At 43.1% G+C, this 24,526-nt stretch overlaps 1 protein-coding gene across 2 annotated transcripts in view; it reads left to right on the forward strand.

Annotated features, from left to right (window-relative positions):
- The window catches only part of COL5A1 (collagen type V alpha 1 chain), a 249,106-nt gene that overhangs the window by 38,040 nt on the left and 186,540 nt on the right, over window positions 1–24,526 (forward strand). For both annotated transcript variants that reach the window (XM_073313982.1, XM_073313983.1), the window contains exon 2: window positions 18,969–19,136. In XM_073313982.1, coding sequence (XP_073170083.1) covers window positions 18,969–19,136 — 168 coding nt within the window. The remainder of the gene's footprint in view (window positions 1–18,968; window positions 19,137–24,526) is intronic.

Here is a 24,526-nt window from a genome sequence, read left to right on the forward strand (position 1 = left end):
TTGTTGTGATTGTTCCTGAGTCACTTGGGCAGTTTTGAAAAGTCCTACCTTTTAGAGCTTGTTTTCTGGGAGTTCTAGCACGCAGGGTTTTGAAATCTGCTTTCTTCCAACCTTTGCGGCAGTAAAACACAGTCGCTCAGATGTAGGCATAAAGTGAATGTGAAAGTCGTGTGGAAGCTCATTCATTTACACACGTGACTGGAAATGTTTAGTCTGTAATTCACCCCAGTTCCAACATATGCAGATACATGGCAATGCTAGAGATGCAAAGAAAGATTGCCTGGCAGATCTAAGGTAAAATGTTCAAAAGCGACTATATGCCATAAGGACCAGATCTTCAAATCTAGTCAGGGGCCTAACTTCCCATGGGGGTTAAGCCTTTAACACCTTTGTGGAGCTGGGCCCACTTTTGAAAATGGCACTTAGACTCCCAAGTAATTTAGGTGCTTTCTACCTCTAATCTGTCTCTAATCCAGTGTAGAATAGTTCTGTACAGCAGTGGTTCTCAAAGCCGGTCCGCTGCTGGTTCAGGGAAAGCCCCTGGCAGGCCAGAACGGTTTGTTTACCTGCCGTGTCCACAGGTTCGGTCAATTGCAACTCCCACTGGCCTTGGTTCACCGCTCCAGGCCAATGGGGGCTGCGGGAAGGGCGGCCAGCACGTCCCTTGGCCCGCGCCGCTTCCTGCAGCCCCCTTTGGCCTGGAGCGGCGAACCAAGGCCAGTGGGAGCCGCAATTGGCCGAACCTGCGGACACGGCAGGTAAACAAACTGGCTTGACCTGCCAGGGGCTTTCCCTGAACAAGCAGCGGACTGGCTTTGAGAACCACTGATCGACAGTTTATTCTCCAGGGATTCTTTTTATTCCAATTTTTAAGCGCCTACTAAAGTGTTAGGTTCCAGTGATGTCTTTTTAGCTGACAAATGAACTTCAGTGCAATGCTAACCCTGGTGGAAATCATCATAATCACGTGGGCACTGGCATTAATGTACTGAATTACCCTGATAGCTGCACAATTTAACAGGCAGCTGCACAACAGAAGTAACGGGGGTGGGGTTAGGCGAAGGCTTCCCAGAACCCGGGTTGATTTTCAAATTGCGGTGGGGAAAGCGTGCGGTTCGGTGGTGACGATGGTGCGACAAACTCTTAACTCGATAACGCGCCCCCCTCCTCCCCCCCCAGTGTCTCTTCGTGTTCTCAGCACAGAGCCTTGTGAAGCACTGAATGTTTATGGACAGCTGATATGCAGCTCCTTTTCCCCCCCGGGAGGCGATGAGAGGGAGCAGCTTATTGTCTCTCTAGCGATATGAACTTCACAGCACAAAGTCTCATGTTAAGAACTGGAGTGATGGTGGTCTCATTTCACTCAGCACAGAATGTTCTGTGTACAAAGGATTCAGGGGCCTGATTGACTCACCCCATTAAGCCTTTCTCCATCTGTTTTTCTAACCTCGAAGACTCGAGGAAGGACATTGCTGTGGCCAAATATTGCACAGATGTGGGCCAGTTGTACACATTCCTGCTCTGCTAACTCCTCTGCCAGTCAAAAGCAGGAGGGGGAAAAAAGACCCCCAGAAAATAGCTTATTTTATTCTGTAGCACAATGACAGATTCTCAGAAATCACAGCTTTTAAACACATGTGGATTAGCTGATTGTTTCCATATGTCCTTTATGCATGGAGGACATGATGTAGTCATGGCTCAGAACTGAGAGTCTGTCCTGGCTTTCGTTTCCAGCTCTGTCCCTGACTTTCTGTGTGACTTTGGGCAGGTCGCTTATGTATCTCAGAGAGCTGTTGTGAGCCTGAAGTAATTACGCTTGCTGATCCTTAGATGGAAGGTGGAACTCATAGACTATCAGGGTTGGAAGGGACCTCAGGAGGTCATCTAGTCCAACCCCCTGCTCAAAGCAGGACCAATCCCCAATTTTTGCCCTAGACCCCTAAATGGCCCCCTCAAGGATTGAACTCACAACCCTGGGTTTAGCAGGCCAATGCTCACACCACTGAGCTATCGCTGTGGAAGGACATGAATGTATGTGTATCTGTATCTAGAAATGCCCATGTACAACGCCCTCCTCCTGCCACTGATGCAAACGATCACCATTCAGCAAGGTCTTAAAGCATGCGAGTGCTACTGATTTCATGGGACCATGCCAAAAGTTTCTCACGTGTGTCAGTACTTTGCTAAATAGGGACCCATGTGTGCAAAATTTCATTGCTGCAGGAAAAAAATTAAACGGTAGTAAGGAGACAAACTTCCACCCTCCACCCACCCCGTTTTGGGTAAGATTTTGAGGAGTGCTGATGGGATGAGGTCATGGAGAGTGGCCATTGCCCTGATGACCTGAAAAAGCTCCTTCCCCTCACTCGTCTGTAGGTACTGCTCACTTTTGTGTGGTGCATCCATTATGTCTGTCCTCCTCATTTGATTTGGTGCCGAGCGTTTTGAATACCAATTGGAATGCATGTGATATGCCTTGTGGTCCTGGGGGTTACTCTCCAAAGCATAGACGGAGCGGTTATCAAAGCCAGAAAGCAATAGTGGTGGTCCAGGCAGTGTGAGCTAGCTATTTAGAACAGGGGACTGAGAGTCAGGACTCCTGGGTTCTCTTTCTGACTGTAAGTCGCTGTCATATCACCTGGTTTTCATTCTGGAAGCTGAAAAATGCCTAGTAACTTACATGGTGGGTTTCTGCTGTTCAAAAGGGAATGGAAAAATGGAAAAGGCTTTGCTGAGATTGAATAATATAGGTTTGTATACATGTGTAACTCCTGATATCATTTGCATGTACCTCCCGAGAGAAGAATACAGCCCAAAGCCTGGAAGGCACAGAAATGAGGGCCAAGGTTTTTCAAAAGTGACTAGCCATTCTGAAAGTGTTTTTTGTGTGTGCACAACTTGGGATCCCTTTAATGGGGCCTGTATTTCACAAAATCAACCCCCCTTTAAGGCTTCTCACTTGGGCACCCAAAAATGGAGGCACCCCAAATGACTAGTCACTGTTGAAAATCTTGGCTGATAAGTCAGTTTGCAGAGCTTAATAAAGAGGGGTGTTAAAGCCTCCCAATGTAGGTTTTACTTTGTTTCTAAAAAATTCACTTTACATATCAAATGTTCCCTGGAATGTTTCCTGAAATGTTTTAAAAGCAATTGCATTTATAACCTATTGTCCTGGGGGAACACTGAAATCCTGTAGTGTTTTAAACCCAAATACAAGCGGTCCCTGAGAACCAGAAAATCAAACCAACCAGAAAACAGTCAAGTCTAGTTTCAGGGTCACAAAACCAAAGTGAAATAAATGGTGAAAAGCAAATCAGATGCATCTCGTTCGGTATGGTGCTCTGTCGCCCTCTAGTGGTGGCAGGGCCACAGATAGTTTATTGAGCTTGCTATATTCTTGGCTGACAAGATGGGTGAGGTAATATCTGTTATTGGACCAGCTTCTGTTGGTGTGAGAGACAAGCTTTTGAGCTACGCAGTGTAGCTTGAAATCTTGATTCTTTCACCAACAGAAGTTGGTCCAACACCTATGGTTGAGGATGACCTACCTAGGGGTATGGTGTTAAACAAATTTTAACATCCTTTCAGTTTTAATAATCTCAGGTTCTATGAGTAACAGTTAAGGAAAAACAACCATATTTAAAATACTTGAATTTTATCCTCACCGTCTCCCTTTAAGGCAAGGAGGTGACTGTCATTTTAAATATCCCTTTGTATCTACAAATCCACAAATCACACCCAAATCTACCTCCAAACACCGGTACTCCCACAAAATTTTTTTGAAATCCTAAATGGGCTCAGGAGCCATCTGAGATGAGATCCCCAGCTCCATCTAAACTGGGCCTTTAACCAAGTGAACTGAACCGTTTTAAAAGTTGGTTTAAACATGTTTCTCCCCCTCCCCCCCCAATTCATTTTAAACACCATTCAGCCAGCTTGAATGGTGTTTAAAAAGAGTTCAGAAACTGAATGCCAGAATCTCAGCTGGTTGAAATCCCCCTAAGTCCTTTGAAGTCAAAGGAGAGATGCTAATTTACACCAGTCGAGAATCTTGGCCTACAGCATACCATAGCATGGCTGGTTACATACTGCTTGGTCAAATTGTATTTAAGCTAAGTTTTAGAGGTCCATTGTAGAGTAAGCCGGAGAGAGATCCACTCCATCTAAATACCTGAGCTAGCTGTGTGGGGAAGCAGCATTGTCCCAGCAACTCTAAACTGCATTGGGACGTGCCAGTGTTGGAAGCCAGCTAGAGCCATAAATGTCATGCTGATCCAGGCGTGCATGATCCAAATGGCTGGGAAATAAAAAAAGACACCAATGGGGAAAGAAAAACAAATTGGTCCCCCAGTCTTGGCTTGTTGAATAGTACACCAGGCAGTAATTTTAGACAGGTTGGCTTTCCATTCAAAGCGGAGCTAGGCCAGGCCGTGGGCAGAATGGTATGCGAAGCGTCTCCTCCGGTGCTGTGGAGACGATCAGCAGAGGCAAAGACGGGGATTGCAAAGCGGTTGATTCATCTTGTTCTTTTGACCTTGCTGACAGAACATGGCCCCAGATGGAATCCCTTACCACTGACCAGTGTCCCTAGGGAACGTTCTGGGAGACACTCAGCCTGAGGCAGGGCGGGGGTATGTACAGCTGGGAAAGCTTGCTACAGTCCTGCCTTAAAAGGGCTTGTGTTTCCCTGTGCCTTCGCCAAACGGATGTGGTTTTGTCAGGAGCCTGGCTGAAAGCAAAAAGCCATGTTAGGGCCCCATCCTCTGAGCACCCAGGGAAGTCAGTGGCAAAAGTCTAGTTGATTGCTGTGGGAGCAGGATCGGGTAGGTAATGAGCAATAGGGGAAGGATGCTGGTTGTGTGATTATTGTGACCTCGTATCTTCGATGATGCTCACTTGTGTGATTCTCTGTCTCTGAAATGTTCCTGGGAAGGGCTGTGCATGGCCCCTGAGGGAGGTGCCTCAATGTGGAAAGTGCTCCAGCCCTTACTCAGGGCTCAGACGCTCTGCTTGCGTGTCATTTGCGTGTCCCTCGTCCCATGGGATTGGGCCTGTGAGAGCAGGGACAGGAAGCACCTTTAGGATGATGCAGGCGATCCTTCAAGCTTGACTTGTCGTATAATGAATTGCTTTGTTCACAGGGGGAATATTTGGGATTTTTAAAAATCCCACAAGGGATGATATGACTCAGTGGAGAAACATTCGGTCCAGCTGACATAAATCAGCATAGCACTGTTGAAGCCAATGGAGCTGAGCTGATTTGCACCAGCTGAGGATCTGGCCCTTCAGAGCTTGGGGTTGTTATATGGCTTCCCAGGACGGGAGAGTATTTAAGTGTCTTGATAACAGGGTGCAAAACTCCCCAGCTTTACTGAGTCCCCTTTTTCGTTGGCTAAATGGATCACTGAGTTCATCCAGCTGGTGGAATTCTGAGTAATTCCAAATGGCCCCTGCAATAACTCATAACATGGTCCACCCGAGGGCAGTCTTACTGTCTTACAAAGATAAGGGAACAGTTGCAGTCTGTTGAGGAGCTTATTTATTTATTTTCTCTATTGTGATTTAGCAGCTTCTATCACCTCATTTGGTTGACCTTGAAACTGGAATTATTGAAGAAAAGTGGTTCAGAAACGGGCTGGGGTGCTGGGTTGTTTAACTAGTTGCTTGAGAGCGAGTGAATATAGCAATCCCATGGGTATGAGTGAGTCTACAGGCTCCAGATAAGTCCTTAACTAGAGAGCCAAATTCAACCGTGATGCAAGGAGAAGCATTTACATTCAATAGGAGTTGTATCCAAAAACACCAGGGTTGCATTTGTCCTCTCTGTCTGCTTAGGTACTTACGTGGATCTCAGAACTGTGATATCTGGCTAATGATCATGGGATTTAAGTCATTTCCCCTCCAATCTAAGGCATCTGTTTAAACACATAAGCATTTAGCTAGAGAGTGCCAAATCCAAGCCTGGTGTAGAAGAGTATTGAATTCAAACGCTCCTGCTTACTCCACGTCTGGATTTGGTCCTGTCCCTTTGAATCATGGTAATAATGGAGGCAGTGAACTACATCTGCGAATGTGAGGAAAGAATTTGGTGTTTATTAACTCAGTGCTAAACAGACAAGCTTTTAAAAGTAATCCCCCCTTAAAAAAAAAAGGGAAAAAGAAAGAAAGGGAGAGGGGCAAGGGAGTCCATTCCTTTGACGTTGCTCTGGCTGTTTGATTTCTTTAGCCAGTTTCCGCGCAGAGCTGTAAGGTATTCAGCATGTTGCCCTGACAGTAGCTTTGTCAGTGAACAGGAATTTTAGCTTGAATCTTCCCCTGCAGGGGAACAGGCATGCAGATCTCTCCCTTTCTTAAAAAAAACAACCACCTGGTGGATTGACCTCATCTGATCAGGCCAGTACTTCAAAGAGAGTTCCATTATGGGGGAGATTCCAACTCTTTCCCCCTCCCTTGTGACTGACAGCCCATTGGGCTGTAGGTGTGGGAGATTCCCACTCTGGAGTCCCTTTCTGAGGGCACATGCCCCTGCTGATGTGTACCAGATTTGGAGGAGAATGCTGAGTGCCAGCTGGCTGGTCCTGTATCTTGACCCGCTGTGATGTCGCACTACAAGCAGTCTTGTCTGGACAATTTTTAAGCACTTTTTCCTTTTAAAATAAATAAAAACACCTCTTTCATCTGTCCACGTGAAGAAATTCTCTCTCTGTGTTCAGACTGAACTATGGCCCCCTTCCCGTCTCCTTGAAGAGACACGAAAGCAAAACTGAACTGTACAGTGCATAATGTCTTTCATGCAGAATAAAAACTTTGAGGAATAAAAGTGAATAATAATACTTTGCACCTGTCATCGGAGGACCTCAAAGGGCCTCACAAATACTAATAAAGTAGCCGTCACAACACTCCTGGGGGGAGGGGGCGGTATCCTTTATTTTTAAAGATGAATGAACTGAGAAACAGACACGTTATAGCTGCTGAGGATGTGGCTCTTAAACAGGTACAGCTCCACTGAAGTAAGAGGAGCTGCATGCATGTATATTAGCTGAATACCTGGCTCTAAGTGACTTGTGTAAAGTCACGTAGTGAATCAGTAGCAAAGCCGTGTCTCGGAGCCATATCTCTTATGGCTGAATTCTGAACTCAGTTCTGATGAAAATCTGGAGCAACATCATTGAAATCAAAGGACTTTGAATTTATACTGGTGTAACTGGAATCATAATCTGGCCCTTCGTTTCCTGTTTCCCCCCAAGTCCCTGTTTTAAATGACACATGCAAAACGTTAATTTCTCTGTCCCACAGCTATTTGTTATGATTTAGGAGGCATCTGCAAAGGAGAAAAGATGTGTCTCCAAATAAGATCTGAAATGAGATGGAGAGCTGCTGAGGCAGAGAGACAGAGGAAAGCTGTTCCAGATGATACAAATATGAGTATATGCTTCCAAGCATAGCAACATCACACCTAGCAAACTGTTGGAACAGTGGGCTGGGAGACCTAGATTATTTTCCTTACTTTGCCACTGACTCACTAAGTAACCTTGGGCAAGTCACCTAACCTCTCTGTACTTGTTCTCCCTATCTGTAAAATGGGAGTAATAATGCGTAGCCACCTTTCTAAAGCTTGAGACACTTGGATGGAAGGAGCTATATAAATTCAAAGTAATTCTTCTTTCTTCTTCTTTACTATCATTTATTATTATTATTATTTTATTATTTACGATGATAAAGTCAGTCCCAGAGACATTTTTTTGGATATCCTGCAGCTGTTGGAAAGTAAAGGACGCCTTGGTCTAGGCTGAGCATTGTTTCTCAATCTCTACAGTTTGGTGACCCGTTATTTGAAAACAATATTTTTCACGACCCCTTGATATTTACTGTAAAAAGTAAGAGTGAAAAATGTCTCAACGCTAAGCCTATATAATTGATTTGGGTGTGTTTTTTGAGGGGCTGACAGCATACTTGACCTTGCAAGGTAAAGATGTACGGGGAGTGATGGGGGGGGTGATATGATCTTCTTTAGATTGTAATAAAATTTTCAATGCCCCATGACTCCGGCATCTCTCCGATTGCCTTTAATGACACCCCCCCCCCGCCCCCGGGATCATAACCCACTGGCTGAGAAACACTTGTCTGGAACTTTCAGGCAAGGATTCAGGTTGGAACAGACCAGAACTCCACCCTCTCATGCCTCTGTGGGTTTCTTTTTAACTGTTTGGAAAAACAAAGCTCTGTTTCATTCTTTGGTTGGCATGTGTTTAAAATGCACAGGTTAGTCCTGGAAATAACCCACACTAGATGCCATCAAACAGTGCAGAACGAACGATCTGCATACATTAGAATCAGAATGGTATTAAACGAGAGATGAGAATTTTAGGAAGGCCAAGATTTCATGGGTGTTCCCAATGGACTCCCCCTCTCTTCCAAAAAAAAAACCCAACCAAAACCCAACAACAAAGTATAGTTGGCATTAATTGGCAACGTGGCTGGCAAACTCAGCTGAAAGACTGGGACAGGAAGACTGAACTGTCCCATGAACCAGACAGATAGTCCTTCCAGGCCAGCCCTGAAGGTAGGCAGCAGGGCACTGCAAGCTTGTCCTGTTGCTTTCATTACTGCAAATGTTTTTAAACAGATGGCTTTGATCTCCCAGAATGTCAAGCCAGCACCTTTCACAATCAATGAAATGAACTCGACAGTTTATAAGTGCACACTGGGATAGGTTTTCCAGATGTGTCACTTTTTTTTAAGCAGAAATATAGTTTGTCTTTTACTAAACACTCCCTGTGTGCCCTGTTTGTAAGCAGCTAGCGTCTTAGCGTGGGTAAACTGCTAGTAGCTGTGAGTACTCAGGGAATCCCAGTGAGAGTCTCAGCTCTTCTCTGTTGCTAAATGGGCACTGTTTTATTTCAGAAATTAAACTAGCCTGAAATTATTTTAAGAGTTCCTTATAGAACTGAGACTGTTTAGATGCAGGTCATGATTGTGGTATTGCCAGCTCTTGTGATTATATCCCGAGTCTCATGACATTTGGTGTTTTTTCTTAAAGCCCCTGCTCCTGGAGTCATGTGCTCATCTCAGCTTTCATTAAAAAAGAAAAAGTAACTTTCTAGCCCTCATGGATGGAGAAAAGTTTGAAAATGTGACCCCTAAAAGTTCAAGAAGGCAAATAAACTGCCCAGAATGCATTACTATGGGCTTAAAAATCCTGGGATTTAAAAATAATTCATGATTTTTGAGCACCTGGGGTTGGCCTTACTGGTATTGTATGCTGCTGCAGTGCAGTTTATACAGGAAAACTGATTCATAGGGGTGACTACAGGTAGGGTTTGAGTGGAAAACGAGGAAAAGGAAAAAGCCAGTGCCAGTAAATGGCACCATGTAAAGCAACGAAAAAGCAACTGGAAATTACGTCAATCAGTAGCATCTCCGAGCGACAATAATTTAAGTGTTAAATTCAGTCATGAGTCTCAGATATAACTGCTTTCCTTGGGGGATAGGCATCTGGGGGCATTATGTATCTGAATTCAATGCCTAGAAAAATAAAGGGAGAGAGAATTGTATACTGGTTTGTTACTGGTAGATTTGTCATTTTTCAGACAGTGGACTCAGCTCCCTATAAGTAGTTTATAAGTGATTTATGTGTTCTAGCACTTGGTAAAAAGGCCCGTCAAAGTTCATAGCTTTAAGTAATAACAAATATTACAGGTAAAAATATTGTTTGCTGGGAGTTTCAAAGGGCTCTAGGGCCCATCTCCCACTGAATTTCAATAGAGTTTAACTCCCATAGTGTCCTGTGAAAATTACATTTACCTCTGTTTCCAAACTGATTCTGATTTGCTAATCTCACTTTCTCCAGCTATTGGCTACAGGCACTGCAGTGTTGATGGTCAGAGACATAAAAAGAACTGGGAAATGTCCATGCAAATTTGGGCTTGATGGGATGACATTTCTTAGTGGAAACACCAGTTTTAGAGAGCATACAAATACCAAAAAATGCCACACAGTTTCCTCAAATGCAGTGAGAAGAGGGATTATTACAAGCGAAATGGGGCATAAGATAAGATGCTTCCACAAATAAAGACATAAATCGGACAGTCCAGTTCTGATCTCAGTTAGACTAACATAAATCAGGAGTGCTTTCACTGATGTATGGGAGATCAGGACCATGCCTAGAGAGAGAGCTGTGTCTAGCTGAGATGGGTGGATGAAATTAGAATCTGTGGGCTCATTCAGGCTTCCCCCCGAACTTGAACTGAACCTGTTTTGAGAACCAATATGCATTTCAATGACTATTTACCCCTATTATTTTTCATGTACACAAACGGCAATTGTGCTTCTAGGCTGTGTCTGGGCCCAAAAAGTTTGGTGGAAGAGGGGAAACTGTAAAGGTGTCCTAGGATTAGGAAGGTCTTTTCTCTCAAGATTTCCAGCACAGATTTGCAGGGACCCAAGAGAGCTGGATAGATTGGATCAGCATCCAGACTGTGTGGTCATTAGCCAAACCTAGACTGCAGATCACTAGCGTCTATGTCTCTCGCGATAAATGAGCAGCGATGAAAGCCATTGGATCAAATCTTGAAGTCCTAACACAGCTTTTCCTCAGTTCTTACTTTGGCAAAGCTCCCACTGACTTCAGATCTAAATGTACTGATTTTTAGATTGTAAGCTGCCTGGGGCAAGAACTGTCTTTTTGTTCTGTGTATGTATAGCACCTGGCACAAAGAAGTCAGTGACTGGGGCTCCTAAGTGCTACTGCAATAGAAATAAATAATAATAATTTCCTAGGTTCAGGCTCAGAGTAGAATCATCAGCATTTAATTTATTGTTAATATCTTACTCCTTGTCCCCTTGTTACATGCACAGGCCTGCAATTATCTGAGCTCAGCTAGGTGTGTGCAGCTAACTGAATGGCATTCACTGTCATAGCTAAACCAGGGTTCTGTTAGAGTTTTAGTCTATATTTTGCTCCTTGACTTCCAATGTGTAATGCCAATGAAAAAATCCCTTGTTATTGCATATGTCCAGAAGGATCAGAATTACATTTTCCCTGCCTAAAATTATATTTACAGTACAGTCAAGGAGGGGGAAAGGTTGGTATTAACAACCCAAATGTGTTGGGCATGGTGTTTACATCCAGTCGTGTGAATTCATAATGTTCCAATTTTCACCTTCAGACTTCTAATGATACTTTGGTTTCCTTTATAGTTCATTATAGGCTCTTTTGTGATCAGCCTTGAAGCACCGCTACCAAGTTGCATCTGGTGGTTTTGCAGTATTACAGGGGATTACTGTCCACCAGGGGTGGGGCAGGTAATGCAAACCGCTTGCATTTTGGCTGGAGTCTGTGTTCCGACCACCGGCCCAGAAGTCAAAGGACTCCGCTCCCATAATGTTTGGCATCAACACTGCTTGATTTTCTTAAATAATCTTGTTTAAAAGGGCATTGTGTGCATTTGTGTGTCTGCAGCCCGAAGAATGGATTTAACTAATTTAATAGTAGCTCCTTCTAACCCCAGGTTTAGCAGGTAATTAACTCAGGAAGGTTGGCCTTGTGGTTAAGGCCCTGGCCTGGGACCTGGGAAAGTTGTTTTATTCCTACCTCTGTCACAGTGTGAACTTGGGCAAGTCACGCAGTCTCTCTTTGCCTGATTTCCCCACAGGTAAAAATAGGGAAATAATACGTCCTTTGTCTGCCCCCTCTAGAAGCTCTTTGGTGCAGGACTGTCTCTACAGCATCTTGTACAATGGGGCCCTGATCTCAGCTGGACCCTGAAAGACGCTACCGTAATACAAAGTAATAATTATAACAATAAGAAAAGGAGCACTTTTGGCACCTTAGAGACTAACCAATTTATCTGAGCATGAGCTTTCGTGAGCTATAGCTCGCCTCATCGGATGTATCTTCTCTCATTCACGCCTGTTTTTAAACCAAAGCCAGTGTAACTCCCTCAGCATTCAGTAGAGTTACTCCTGATTTACACTGATTTAAGAGCGCAAAGAAGCTGGATATATTTCTGCTCTTTGAATCCTCTTGCCTGATCTGGGTATGTTTACCGCCCTTTTAAAGTACTTGTGAAAACGGGTAGATTTTAGGACCAAAGCTCGGTTGTCAGTTTTGTTGGCCAGTCTTGCTGCATCTTGATGGAAAGGATGATCTTGTGTTTAATGTTGCATAGTAATGTTATTCATGAAGAAGCAAGCAAAAAAAGAGAGACCATTTAGAAGACAGTAGCTAATTCACTTCGAAAATCAAGGCCAATCTCAGTGCCACAGTCCAGTCACCATCCTTCTGCCTCTGGTTCCATCGCAGATTTTGCCATGCTTCTGGGTTTCTCAGTTTTGTTTACAGTGGGCCCCAAAAGCCCAGTGAAATAAAATTATTGGTTCGCTGATGTTGAAGGACGCTGTGTCTGGGTGAAAATCACCCCTGTGCAGAGAGGTAGCATTAGGCTTATATACGCCTTATATCAAGGGATTGAGTGACATGCAAGTGGTCCATAGGCCCTTGTGCTGCCCCTCAACATGGCATGAATTTCGTCCTCTGTGTGCTGCTTTCAGATATTAGAACCAAGAACAAAGTGAACTGCAACAGAATTGCATTGAGTGATATGGTTCCAATCACCATACATCTCTGGACCCTGGTGTAACTATTGGAGTCAGTGGAATTACACCAAAGGTAATTTTGTTCCATTATTTTTAGTCACACCATGTACTTTGAACCTGAAAATACAATGAGTAACTTTTTTTCTCTTTGCACTGACTCCTTCTGCATGGTGCAAAACACCCTCACGCTGTTGTTTGTAATAAAAAGACAAGATATTAAAAAATAAAATAAATCAGTTTGTTTCTAAGAGCGGAGTAGTGCTATCCTAGGAATAGTTCTGACCTTTCATATTTAATATTGTTCAGTCTTGCCCCTTTAATATTTTTTTAACTCCTATGGAGAGACAGTATCTTCATTACAGGAAGATCATAGGATCATAGATCTCTGGCCCATCAGCAGGGATCCCAGACCTGGCACCAAAATGATTTCCCCTGGTGCCCACATGAATTGTGAAGGATCCACCTCTCCCCTATGGCCAGCAATTCCACATAGTAACTCAGACCCCCAAACTAATAAGGTTTCACCAGAAATAGAAGATCATAGGTGCCCATTATGGGTTCTGCTGCCTCTCTTACATAGTAACCTAGGGAACAAAGATAGTGTACAGTGACATCCTTAGGAAGCTACCTAGGATGTAAGATGGTACCGTAGGCTTTATGAGTGCAAGGAGAGGCATGTTTAAACCATACAGTAATTCTTGTAAGAGTCTTCGTCCTATATAGGAAATATGCCCTACTAAAAGATCATGGGCTTGATTTTACCTTTGGTATTGGTGCAGGTACTCTCTGTCGCTCAATTTATATACAGCATCTAGTACAATGGAGGTCTTCATCTTGGTTGGAGTCTTACTTCTGTAACACACATAATAACACAATAATGTAGAGCTCATTAACTACTGGGGGACTTTGACGTTCTCATCGAATGATGAACAGATGTCTGTGTATAGTTAATTCATCCCAGAATGGTGGTATTCAACAATCAGTCAAAGGGAATTTTCATGGTCCCTGTTTCAAAGGAAATCCATTTTTGATTAGCATGTTAAAGGCACATGTCATGTTTAACTTGGATGGTGCCCATTGCCTTGCTTTCTTGTTATATTTAATTTTATCTAGTAATGGTCCAGATATCCTTGAATGCCTTCCAGCTGATGAAAAATCATGTCGGTGCGTGCACTCCTAGCAAATAGGCCGCAAGCATGAACTTTTGATGAAAGCAATCGTGATGGCTGGTTATAGAACCTTTCATTTACTCCAGACACCGCTTCTCGTTGGTAGTGTCATTTTTAAAGGCAATTGAAAGGAAGGATGGTCTTATGGTTAAAGTTCTGGACTGGGAGATCTGAGTGCTAAAGACTCCTTGTACAACCTTGGCAAGTCACTTCATTTTCCACGTCCGTCCCCCAATTGTGAAGTGGGCTTAATCCTGCCTTTTTCTCACCCTTGGTCTGTTTTGTCTACTTCGACTGGAACCTTTTTGAGGAGGGTCTGCTTCTCCCTATGGGTCTGTACCATGCCTGGAGCATTGCAGCCACTGGAAGCTCCTTTAACAACCCATAGCATTAGCAAGAATGATTGGTGCAATGTTCTCTGGCACAGCAAGTCTCCTTCACAATTTATATGCATAATGATTGGCACTTAGGGCCTTGCGAACATAAATGATTTGAGCCTCACAACAGCCTTTTGAGGCAGGTCAGTTTTAGCATCTCCATTTTACAGATGAGGATAGAAAAGTAGATATTGATCTGAGCCAATCACCTTTTTGTGCACACTGGAGAACCTGATATGCTATATTCAAACCCTGGGATTGCCACATATGAGTCCCTTTGAAAATGTACACAGCGGGGAAAAGGTGTTAATTGTCAGTTTTGCACTTTCCATTTGCCGTAATATTCAAGTCACCAAACTGGCTGATATATCACAGAAATCAGTGTTACTTGAAACGTTGGTTGCTGTTTGATTAAGAAATGACTGCAGACTGAATTGTTCCTAGCAGGAAACCAATCAACTTAGGCCAGTGGATTAATTAAAAAATCACAGTGGAAACCTCCTGTTTCCAGTTCGGCTCCTGGAGATGACTTGTTCTCATTGGAGGTAATGGCACCTTTTAAAGATATTTACACTTGCTCCAGATGGCCTTTTAGAGTATCCATTATTTTGCAGCTATTTCATATCTGTTGTGGATGATATATCAGCCCCTCTGCTGCTGTCTTTCCTGGGCAGCGCAGCACACAAATTGTTTTCCCTAGTCAGTCTGGGAAGTTAGTAAAGAAGCAGAAAGAGCCACAGGGTATGTCTGGGTGTCCAGCAGCCTCAAAAAAGAATCCACTTTGTATTCATTACAGCCAAGTGCTACCTCTTCTCTACTGCAAGGAACATTACACAGCGTAGATGTGCTTTTCTGTGGTGTATTTTTTTTTTTTTAGGCTCTTCTCTTTTACATCCTCAAAAATACTAGGAACTCATGGATGGTTCAGAATATTTCTGGGCTTAATGAAGATGGTCCCCTAATGGTAAATGTCAGTATTCTGAAACAGTGTAAGGTACCTCCCACCATTGCTCATCCCTCGGTCTAATTTAGGCATTTTGTTGAGTACTCCTCAGAGTTTTATCTAGATGCTTTCATGGCATTCCAGGCTTGGATACAGCAGAAACTGGTGGAATAATATTTTCAGGTGGTGAAAACCCTGAAAAGGTTTTTTTTTTCTAGTGTACTGTACATTAAGGGTCTATTTGTCAATAGTTTTATTCAGAATTAATAAATGATTACTAGATATTAACAAGCATACTACAGGCAGGAGTAGGGTGTGTTATACAGATGGGTATAAGCACATCAGTAGAGAAGGTGTTATAGACTGATAGATAAAGTTGGTGTTATAGGCTACCTGTATGTTATAAGCAACTGGTTGGACTCTATAAATCTATAACAGTTGATAAAATGATTTTTGAAAATGTAATCATGAATTAACCCTTTATAAATGACTTATAAATGTAAGCTTCAAATAATATGTGATTTCCACCCAACCCCCTGTAATTTATTTATTTCTGAAAGGAGGAAGAGGGTGTGGGGGTTTTCTATTTATTTGTCATTTTCATCTTGTGTACTGCTCTGAAGCATGGACATAATTTATATGTATAACCTCTGATACCAGAAACATGGGAGTCTAATTTCTGTCTGGGAATGAAAAAATTATTTAACAATTTATGTAGTCTGTAAGTGTTAGCTTATCTTATTCATTCATAACTGGTATATGTTCCATTTAAAAGACTTTGTCAATCTCTTATCATTTATCTGTGTATTTATTTTGTTCAAATTCTCAAAGTGGTAACCACAGATTATAAAATAGGCTTGATCTTGGTATAAGGTGCATTTTTTTTCTCTCTCTCTCTCTCTCCCTCCCTTTTCCCCCCTTTGAAAGTATTTCCCATACTTTATTTCTCCGTGTCTCTAATGTTGGGAGATCTGTCTTCTTCCAGAAAAGGAGCTATCGCACATCAGGCTGCTGGTAGTAATTGTATTATCATTGGATCCTTCCCTGAGCTGATAACAAGTTGGCACTCTTAGCCACATATATCACACTGCAACACTGTTTCAAAATGTCTGTGGATGCTGGGTGCCAGTTTGCTAGAGGTCATTGCTTAAGATGTCAATATCAAGCAAGCTAGCTGATATTTGGTTGCGTCCTTGAGGGTTGAATAAAATATTTCCTCTGGGAAAATAATTTGCTATGAGAATAAAATTGAAATATACTGTCTTGGCAAGGCTAAATAAGGCTGTCAAGCCGAGATTGCTCTGGGTATTGCCAAATCTTTGCTGAGGTGGGTGGTTCATCTTTTTGACAGCTCTTGGCTCAGAGTATTGGGTCAAAATTCACGACAATTTATTATAAATGTTTATGGTCCGTTTTGGTGAATCCAGTTTGCTTTGGAAATGCCATCTCTGCTGCTGATGGGAAACATGCCGGATTAGCCAGTTAATGGTATGCGTTAGGCATGCTATGTCACTGGTGTTTTAGAGATTTAACATCTGGATGCAAACTGACCCCCAATTAGCAAGGACTGATAGCTCTGAGTGTAATATAGAATCCTTCCATTAGCGATTTTTTTCAAGATTTTTAGCTAAAGCAAATGCTAAGAAGGATGTGATCCTAATGAGATATGGTAAAAAGGCCTGCTGGGGCATTACACCTTTTGCTTCATGTTGTTAGCAGGAATGATTCCATTGCTTATTCTGATGCATTATTGCACACAAGACTATAGGCAGTGAATTCCACTGAAGATTGTGCTCCAGACTGTTTTATCTGGAAATGAGAAAGCCTTTATCCCACTGTCGTTTATGCTTTTTGTGCGGTATGCGCACTTGCTGCAGTCTGCCTTCCCTGCCTGAACTGCATAGCTTTCTCTGAATTCACAATTGAAGTGGCAGGCTCCATGCTGGGGGAGAGAAGCAAGAAATGAGCTTTTCCAGCATAGACAGTAATTGGACATTCCTTGTCTTGTAATGCTCAGGTCCTTTCTATTAATTACAATAATTGTATAATAGTAGCCAGAGGGGATTGATGTGCAGAGGTCAGGGCATGTCGTTACTGTAGGGCCTGTGGTGAGACCTGATTAAGAGAGCGAATTTTATGGTGTTCTTGACTTAAGTGTGTGGTCAGACACAAGGCTGAAATTCCATTGCCTTCAGACATCGAAAATGTTCACTATTGCTACTACTACTCAAAACCCACTGTCTGGAGGTTCCTTTGGAGCTGTACAAAGCATGGGACAGGATTTCCAAGAGCACTCAGCATTCGCCTGTCTGCTCTCATTGAAAGCAAGGAGAGTCATGCCATTGACTTCAGCTGGCGTGGAAGTAGGCTGGTGTTGTGCACATTTGAAATTTCCACCCATTGTGCTTTCACTTTGCATTGCTTTCTGCAAGCTGTCTTTACATGGCGAGGTTTTCATCCCTGAGTTTCTTTGAACCAAAGCTTGCAGTACACTTGTACACATAGAGGATCTTTATTAGCTTATAACAAAGGATCAAGAACCTGAGATTTGCTGCTGACGATACAGCATGTCTTTTTCACCCTATAAAATCTAGACACACCCAACTCCTGGGTAAGGATTCTGGGTGATGTAGTCCAACAAGCATTTCTTGTACTATACTTAAAAAGACCACTAGAAGGTTGTCAAAACACTGTGTGCACATATTTCAGTTTAACAAAAGTTAACCAAAAACTTCATCTGAAACCAAGTTTTGCCTGACCTGACTAACTCAAAACCAAAAGTTTTGCAGGTCTGGACAAACCTGGCTTGAGTTTCAGGTTTCTTAACCTAATCTAAAACTCCATGAGTGTTGCCTGGTTTAAATTGTTACAGAAATGTGCACAGCTCCAGTGTCACAATTCTCGCTAAATGAACGTGATTGTGCTCAGTACAGTAGCACCTGTAGACGTTTTCAGGCTACATTTGCAAGACTATAGCAGGGTTCAAAAATAACTAGATAACTTCATGGAGGATAGGCCAATCAATGGCTATTAGCCAGGATGGGCAGGGATGGTGTCCCTGGCCTCTGTTTGCCAGAAGCTGGGAATGAGCGACCGGGAAAGGATCACTTGATGATGACCTGTTCTGTTCATTCCTTCTGGGGCACCTGGCATTGGCTGCTACCATCGGAAGACATGATACTGGCTAGGTGGACCTAGTGTGGCCATTCTTATGCTGGTTTTGTTGGGTGCTAAGTCATAACAGTGGGAAGACAAATACATCATTCTAGGAGAGAGAGTGATGGCTGGAATCTCTGGGGGTCCCTGTGCTCTATCACTGGAGGGGAGGGCGGAGGTTTTGGCAAGGAGAGAGATGAACCAGAGAGGAGTTAGCCCTGGAGGGATGAGTCACTCAGTTGGACCAAGGCTGTGGAGACCACTCCAGGCATTTGGCATCCAGCTTCAAGCTGACATTGGGAGCGGTCTGTCTCCAGATTTGAAGATGCACAGAATATGCATTCGAGTGATACCACAGACGTACAGTGCAGACAGCTCTTTAGGTTCTACAGTACCTGACCGGAACTCTTTTCTACCACGACCAGTTAATACACTGAAGCCTGATTATTGATAAGCCCATTATCCTAACTAGTGTGAATGTAGATGCTATTCTTATACATGTATAAATGCCTAAACTATTCCTCTCTGCAGTGAATTAGCATCTCAAACCAGCAGCTTGTTATTCTAATTTTGCAGATAGCATTAGCAATGTATTTGCTATACAATTATTAGAAAAAAATCTGTTGTGGTTTAAAACGATTATTGATGATTAGTATTATTATAATGGATCTTTGCAAACATGGATACTTTTGCCTGCTAATTCTGGTTTCTCCTCTTTTCTTGCAGCTGAACCTGCAGATCTCTTGAAGGTATTAGATTTTCATAATTTACCTGATGGTATCACTAAAACAACAGGTTTTTGCACAAGCAGAAGATCTTCAAAAGGTGCAGATGTTGCTTTTCGAGTAACAAAAGATGCTCAGCTCAGTGCACCAACAAAGCAGTTATATCCTGGTAAGTGTAACCTTTTGATTTGGGACTGCCTACAAAACTATCTGATCTTTTCCCCCACGTTCTGGAATTGCACTTGAAACAATGCATGGTTTTTTCATTTTGTGTGTGTTTGGAAGGGAAATAGTCTACTATTTTGGGGAGATACAGACTGTCTAATCATCTAATAATGTTAAAATAACTACACTCATTTTTTCCTCACTTCATCTGAACAGGGGTGCTACATTATCCAGCGAACATGCAAACATGGGCTAATTACATCTGTTCCCATCTCCGTTAACAAGCTGGTGTTTCTCATTATCTCAGGGTGGTATCCAGTTGTGAACAGAGACTTGGAAGGTGCAAACATTAAATCAGAATACCCCCCCGTGAGTCCCAGTTCTTATTGGAAGAAATGTTTAAATTTTAATCAGAATCTTCTTATAAAAAGAAAACGGCATTACCCCCCATAAATCCAGTGAGTAGCAGGGTGCTCATTAAAAACCAGCTACACTTCTGACACATTTTAAATTTTGCATTAGGTGATGAAGCATTCATTACATTTCAAAAACAAAAATTTCTGTAATCTGAGAGCATGTGGTCTTTGCTTTAAAGAAAAATGGGCTAATGAATTAGGGCCGAAACTGTCTAGCTAAAGTACTTATATGGGCCAATTTCCTGTAGTATCTGAGTGCCTCACAGCCGTGAGTGTATTTATCCCCACAACACCCACACGAGTGAGGGAAGTGCTAGTATCCACATTCTACACATGGGAAATGGAGGCACAGAGAGAGCAAGTGCCTACAACTTCTTAAGTTCATATAGGAAGTCTGTGATGAATCAGGGAATTGAACTCATGTCTCCTGTGTCCGGGACGTGCATGGTACGCACAGTGGTTGGAGCAGGAGTCATGCCTGATGGTCAGAGCAAGAACTGGTAGCCAGGAGTTGGAGCCCAGGGTTAGAAGTGGAGTCAGAGGCCAGTTGTCAGAACCAAGGGTGAGTGCCAAAGTCAGTGGTCAGGAATTGGAGCTCAGGGTCAGAACTGGGTTACGTGGAGTGACAAGGCAGGAGCAGGACTGGAACAAAGCTGGGAACAAGCAGGCACAGGAGTTATCACAGCCATGGGCAGATGCTTTGAGCAGCTGCTGAACTGGTGCTGGGCTTGAGAGTTGGTCTGCTGCCTCCTCCAACAAGTCAGGTGGGGTAGCCAATTGGGCAGCCTACTGCAGGCCAGCGGTGCTCCTCAGGTTGCCCAGAGACTGGCTCTGCTGCAGGTCCTGATTCCTGACATCCTGAGCCCCAGGCTAGCAGCCTAACTGCTGGATCAGTCGTCTTCTGTATAGTGAAGCCTTTTCTCCGGTTTTACTGAGTCCTTACTCCGACCAAATTCTCATTCATGTCAGAGGTTGAATCTGGAATTGCCAGGGATCAATTTAGCCCGCTGTGTTTATCTTGGCTTGTATAAAGGGTGTCATGTGGATTTCAGCGGCAGATGGGCTAAATAGCAGCATGAACATTAACGCAATCATCCACTGAGAAATACATCTTCCTTGCATAAAGCCTAACAACGAGTAGGAGGGAAAGTGTGTCTGTGTGGGAGCATGTACATATGCAGTGGAATCCTTAATCCAAGGAGACCGATACATACATCCTTCAAAAAGTTTGTAAAAGATTTGATACAAAATCCACTAGCTAAATCAATGGCAACATGGGATGCCACTACCAGTCCTTTTAAATGAAGATGCTAGTTCTATCACACCCAATATTTCACTGGTCTAAATGCAAGCCAGTCCTATTGGTGTGACTGTCACTCATGTCCTGTAGAGCTGGATTTGCTTGATAGCAAACTCTAAAATGATATTGGGAATTCTGTTATTATTCTCATATGACAGAATGCAGGGCTCACTGGTGAATAAGGGATTAACTGGAGTTTAACTTCCACCTTGTCTTGCACAAGAACTGGGGAGCAAAAAGTGCCTGGGTACCGGAAAGAGGGCAGAGGATGTCTTTTAGGGGTTGGAGTCTACACCCAGGGTCAGCAATGGGGAGCTGTTCTGTTTACCTAAGGTCTGATCCAAAGCTTCTTATTGCTTCTTAAAGCTTCCAAAGAATCCTTATTGCTTCTATTAAGCTCTTGTTAAAAGAGAAACACTATCCATTGATGAAAAGACCTTGCTGACTGCATCTGAGTTATTCCCCTTCGAACCTCACTGTAATCATTCCATCCGCTCATGCCTCTGTACTCCTGTCTTCATAACAATATTGTGGTGAGTGGCTGAATGTGGGGATATTGGCCTTGCCCTCTTTAATTGCTGTGGAACATATCCAGAAGTCCTTCACTCAATTGCTACTTAGCTGTTACTCATGGAAAGTCCCACTGAAGTCAGTGGAACGTTTTCCTGAATAAGGAACGAGTAAAAGCTAAAGAAGGGCTCTATGGATATTTTGGGGCTTATCAGAATTTGATTTTTTAAAAAATAATTTTGGTGGATGTTTATTTTAAAGCATTTTTTCCAATTTGTGTTGACTTAAATTTTCAGAGTTGTAGGGCCAATGGGGACAGGGGGCGGGGAGGTCAGACCATAAATTATTTAATAAGAGTAGACATTGAAATTAAAAAAGTTAAAGCTGTATAACCATTAAAACACAATGTCAAAATATACAAAGTTAATATCCTTAAAACAAACCCTCATAAGTTCTCAAGCAGTATTTTTGTTACTTTGCCTATCTGTAAATTTCGATTATTGATGGAAATACTTTTTCATCGGTTTGCGTGTGTATGGTGGAATGGATGTTTATCGACATTTACTGATAAAATCTAATTCTTCCAAGCCTAAATATTTTCAAGCCAAGAAATGCAATGTCATCGCCAGTCTGGAATAATGTAAAATGTTTTCCCTAGCTGTGGACATTGTATCCAAGAGCCACATTCAAAGGACACTTTTCTAGTGTGCATAATAGCTTGCTCTAACCCCTGCACAGTGGGTTTTGGCTTTCATAGGTTTTCATGCTGTGCAATTCAAGTGGCACTTTCAGAGACTCTGGGCTTAAGCAGGTGAACGGGATCTTCTGGGCAGTGAATGCACATGGCCAATGCAGCAAAGGGATTGAATAATGCAATTCCTGGCCTGTTAATACAATTTTCTCTTGTCCTAAGGAGAGATTTTGATATCCTGGTGGAGTCCTTTATATTTCCCCACCACACTATAATCCTTTTCACCTACCCTCCTCTCATTCTTGTTTTTCATCCACCATCCTTCTTAGCTGATAAGACCTGGAGGGTATTTCCTTGGCATCCACCAATGCAGCTCTTCAGTCACTTGAAGGGCTGGCTCCCACTCAAGGACATACTAACATCCCCATCTCTCTCTCCAAAGGCTTCCTTTTGTCTGTTGCAGGGAAAGAGAGGTTAAGAACTGGGTCTCCTGGATACTGTTCCAGAGCACCATGACTCCATGCCAGCATCTTCCCTCTGATCTAGGAGTTGTCTCAAATCAGCCCCATAACTAGATATGACTTTAGGTGCCCCCAGCAAATGAGTGAGAGGAAATATAAAGACAATGAAGTAATTGTAGAGCAATTTACCATGGGAAATGAGGTTTTTGTGATTTCATGTTACTAAATGGGTGGGTGTGGGTAAAAACCTTTAAAACATAGCTTTCCCCTTCCGCTCTAAAGGGCTCTAGGCAAACAGGTAATATTTTGTGCTAATTAGAAGTTTGTGTTTTTTTAAGCCGGTAATTTTATGGGCTTTCCATTCTGCGTCTGTAGTTACAGCCAACAAAGCAGATTTATTTTTTAAAGTGCATTTGTGCTTTTAAACCCACAAGAGCGAGGAGATCTGCTGAGGTGATCTTTCCCCAGCTCCCTAAATAAATTCTTCAACTTCCTTGCAAAACCATTTTTCTTCCAACCTCATGCGAGTGCAAGAAAGACAGAGGGAGACATAGTCTTTCAACAGCAGCAACAAAAATGCAGTAATTTGCATTCCTGTTGCAAACTTAACATTCTCTGCATTATTTGTGCACATATATTTAAGGGTGAAACACCCTAGATGATAGCCAGGACATTTCCTCTAGGAGGAAAATGAACCACACCAGAAAAATCCAGGGTCCCCTCAGACGCACTAATAGCAAAGGATTAAATTGGGCCTTTAAAGAACCATTCTACTCTGAAAGGTGATGAGAGAAATGGTATCTTCTTATGCAACAGATCTGGTACTTGGGGGTATCCAGAGTTGGATCTGCTGATTTTGGTGACACAGAATAAGTTCGGCCTGCTTTTTAATCTGTTAAGCCCCACAGAGCCAGCAGGGCTAAGAGAAAGTGAGCAAGTGGAGGGAGGGATAGCTCAGTTGCGGGGAGGGATAGCTCAGTGGTTTGAGCATTGGCCTGCTAAACCCAGGGTTTTGAGTTCAATCCTTGAGGGGGCCAGTTAGGGATCTGGGGCAGAAAATTGGGGATTGGTCCTATTTTGAGCAGGGGGTTGGACTAGATGACCTCCTGAGGTCCGTTCCAATCCTGGTATTCTATGATTCCATGTTTTCCTTCCTTCCAGGTTAATCAGCAGAGTTCTTTACTAGGATCCAGTTAGTTACACCTCTGCAAACTCCTTGGGGAACTTCCCAGGTATCACCGAGGCTATATTTAGAAGACTATGAGATTGAACAGTTGTCACTTAAAGGTCTACTTTGGCCTTAATTACTGACCATGACTTCTGAGAAGGAAAGAACCCAGTCCAACTCCACAGGCTCAAGTCTGGTGGTTGTAAAAAGATATTTTTCTTCGTTATCGGACTGCATTTGACACCGATATCGTGAGGGAGAGGGAGGGGAAGAAAGGAAGGAATCTCCAGTGTTTAGTGTTTACAGCCACTCTGTTTCTTTTCAGTGCTCATGCACCAGTGTTAAGGGACAGCCATATGGGATCAGGGGACATGGATGTTAGGTGGAGGCAAAGTACCCTAACAGGCATTCACAGACCTATTATGCCTTGTTCCAAACGCCAGGCTGCCGTGGTGGAATGTGGATCTGTTCTGGTCCCGGAAAGTGAAATGCCAGAGCATGCCGAAGAGGCCGTCGCCGAACTACTCGCTGGCAACTAATTGTTCCAGCCCGGAGATGGCTGAGTGCAGAGGAATAATCTGTGCCTCACTTGTGCCCATCCCCCACTCCTTCCCCCTTCAATGGCCTTTGAAAAGAGCTGTTGAAGATCAGGGATATTTCAATGGACATTGCCCCATCTGTACAACGGTTTGTTCTCATGCGGTTGCTTGGACAGCACACAGGCTACCATGTGTGCATCCCCATCATGTTCTGTCCTGTGCCAAATCCGGCACGTTATGAGGGAAGGTGCCTATGAGGGATAGGTGTCTGCTGATGCTGTCCAGCCATTGGGTTTTAGGTCTTTTGGG

Source organism: Lepidochelys kempii, chromosome 16 (assembly GCF_965140265.1).
Source record: "Lepidochelys kempii isolate rLepKem1 chromosome 16, rLepKem1.hap2, whole genome shotgun sequence".
In the NCBI taxonomy this organism is placed as follows: domain Eukaryota; kingdom Metazoa; phylum Chordata; order Testudines; family Cheloniidae; genus Lepidochelys; species Lepidochelys kempii.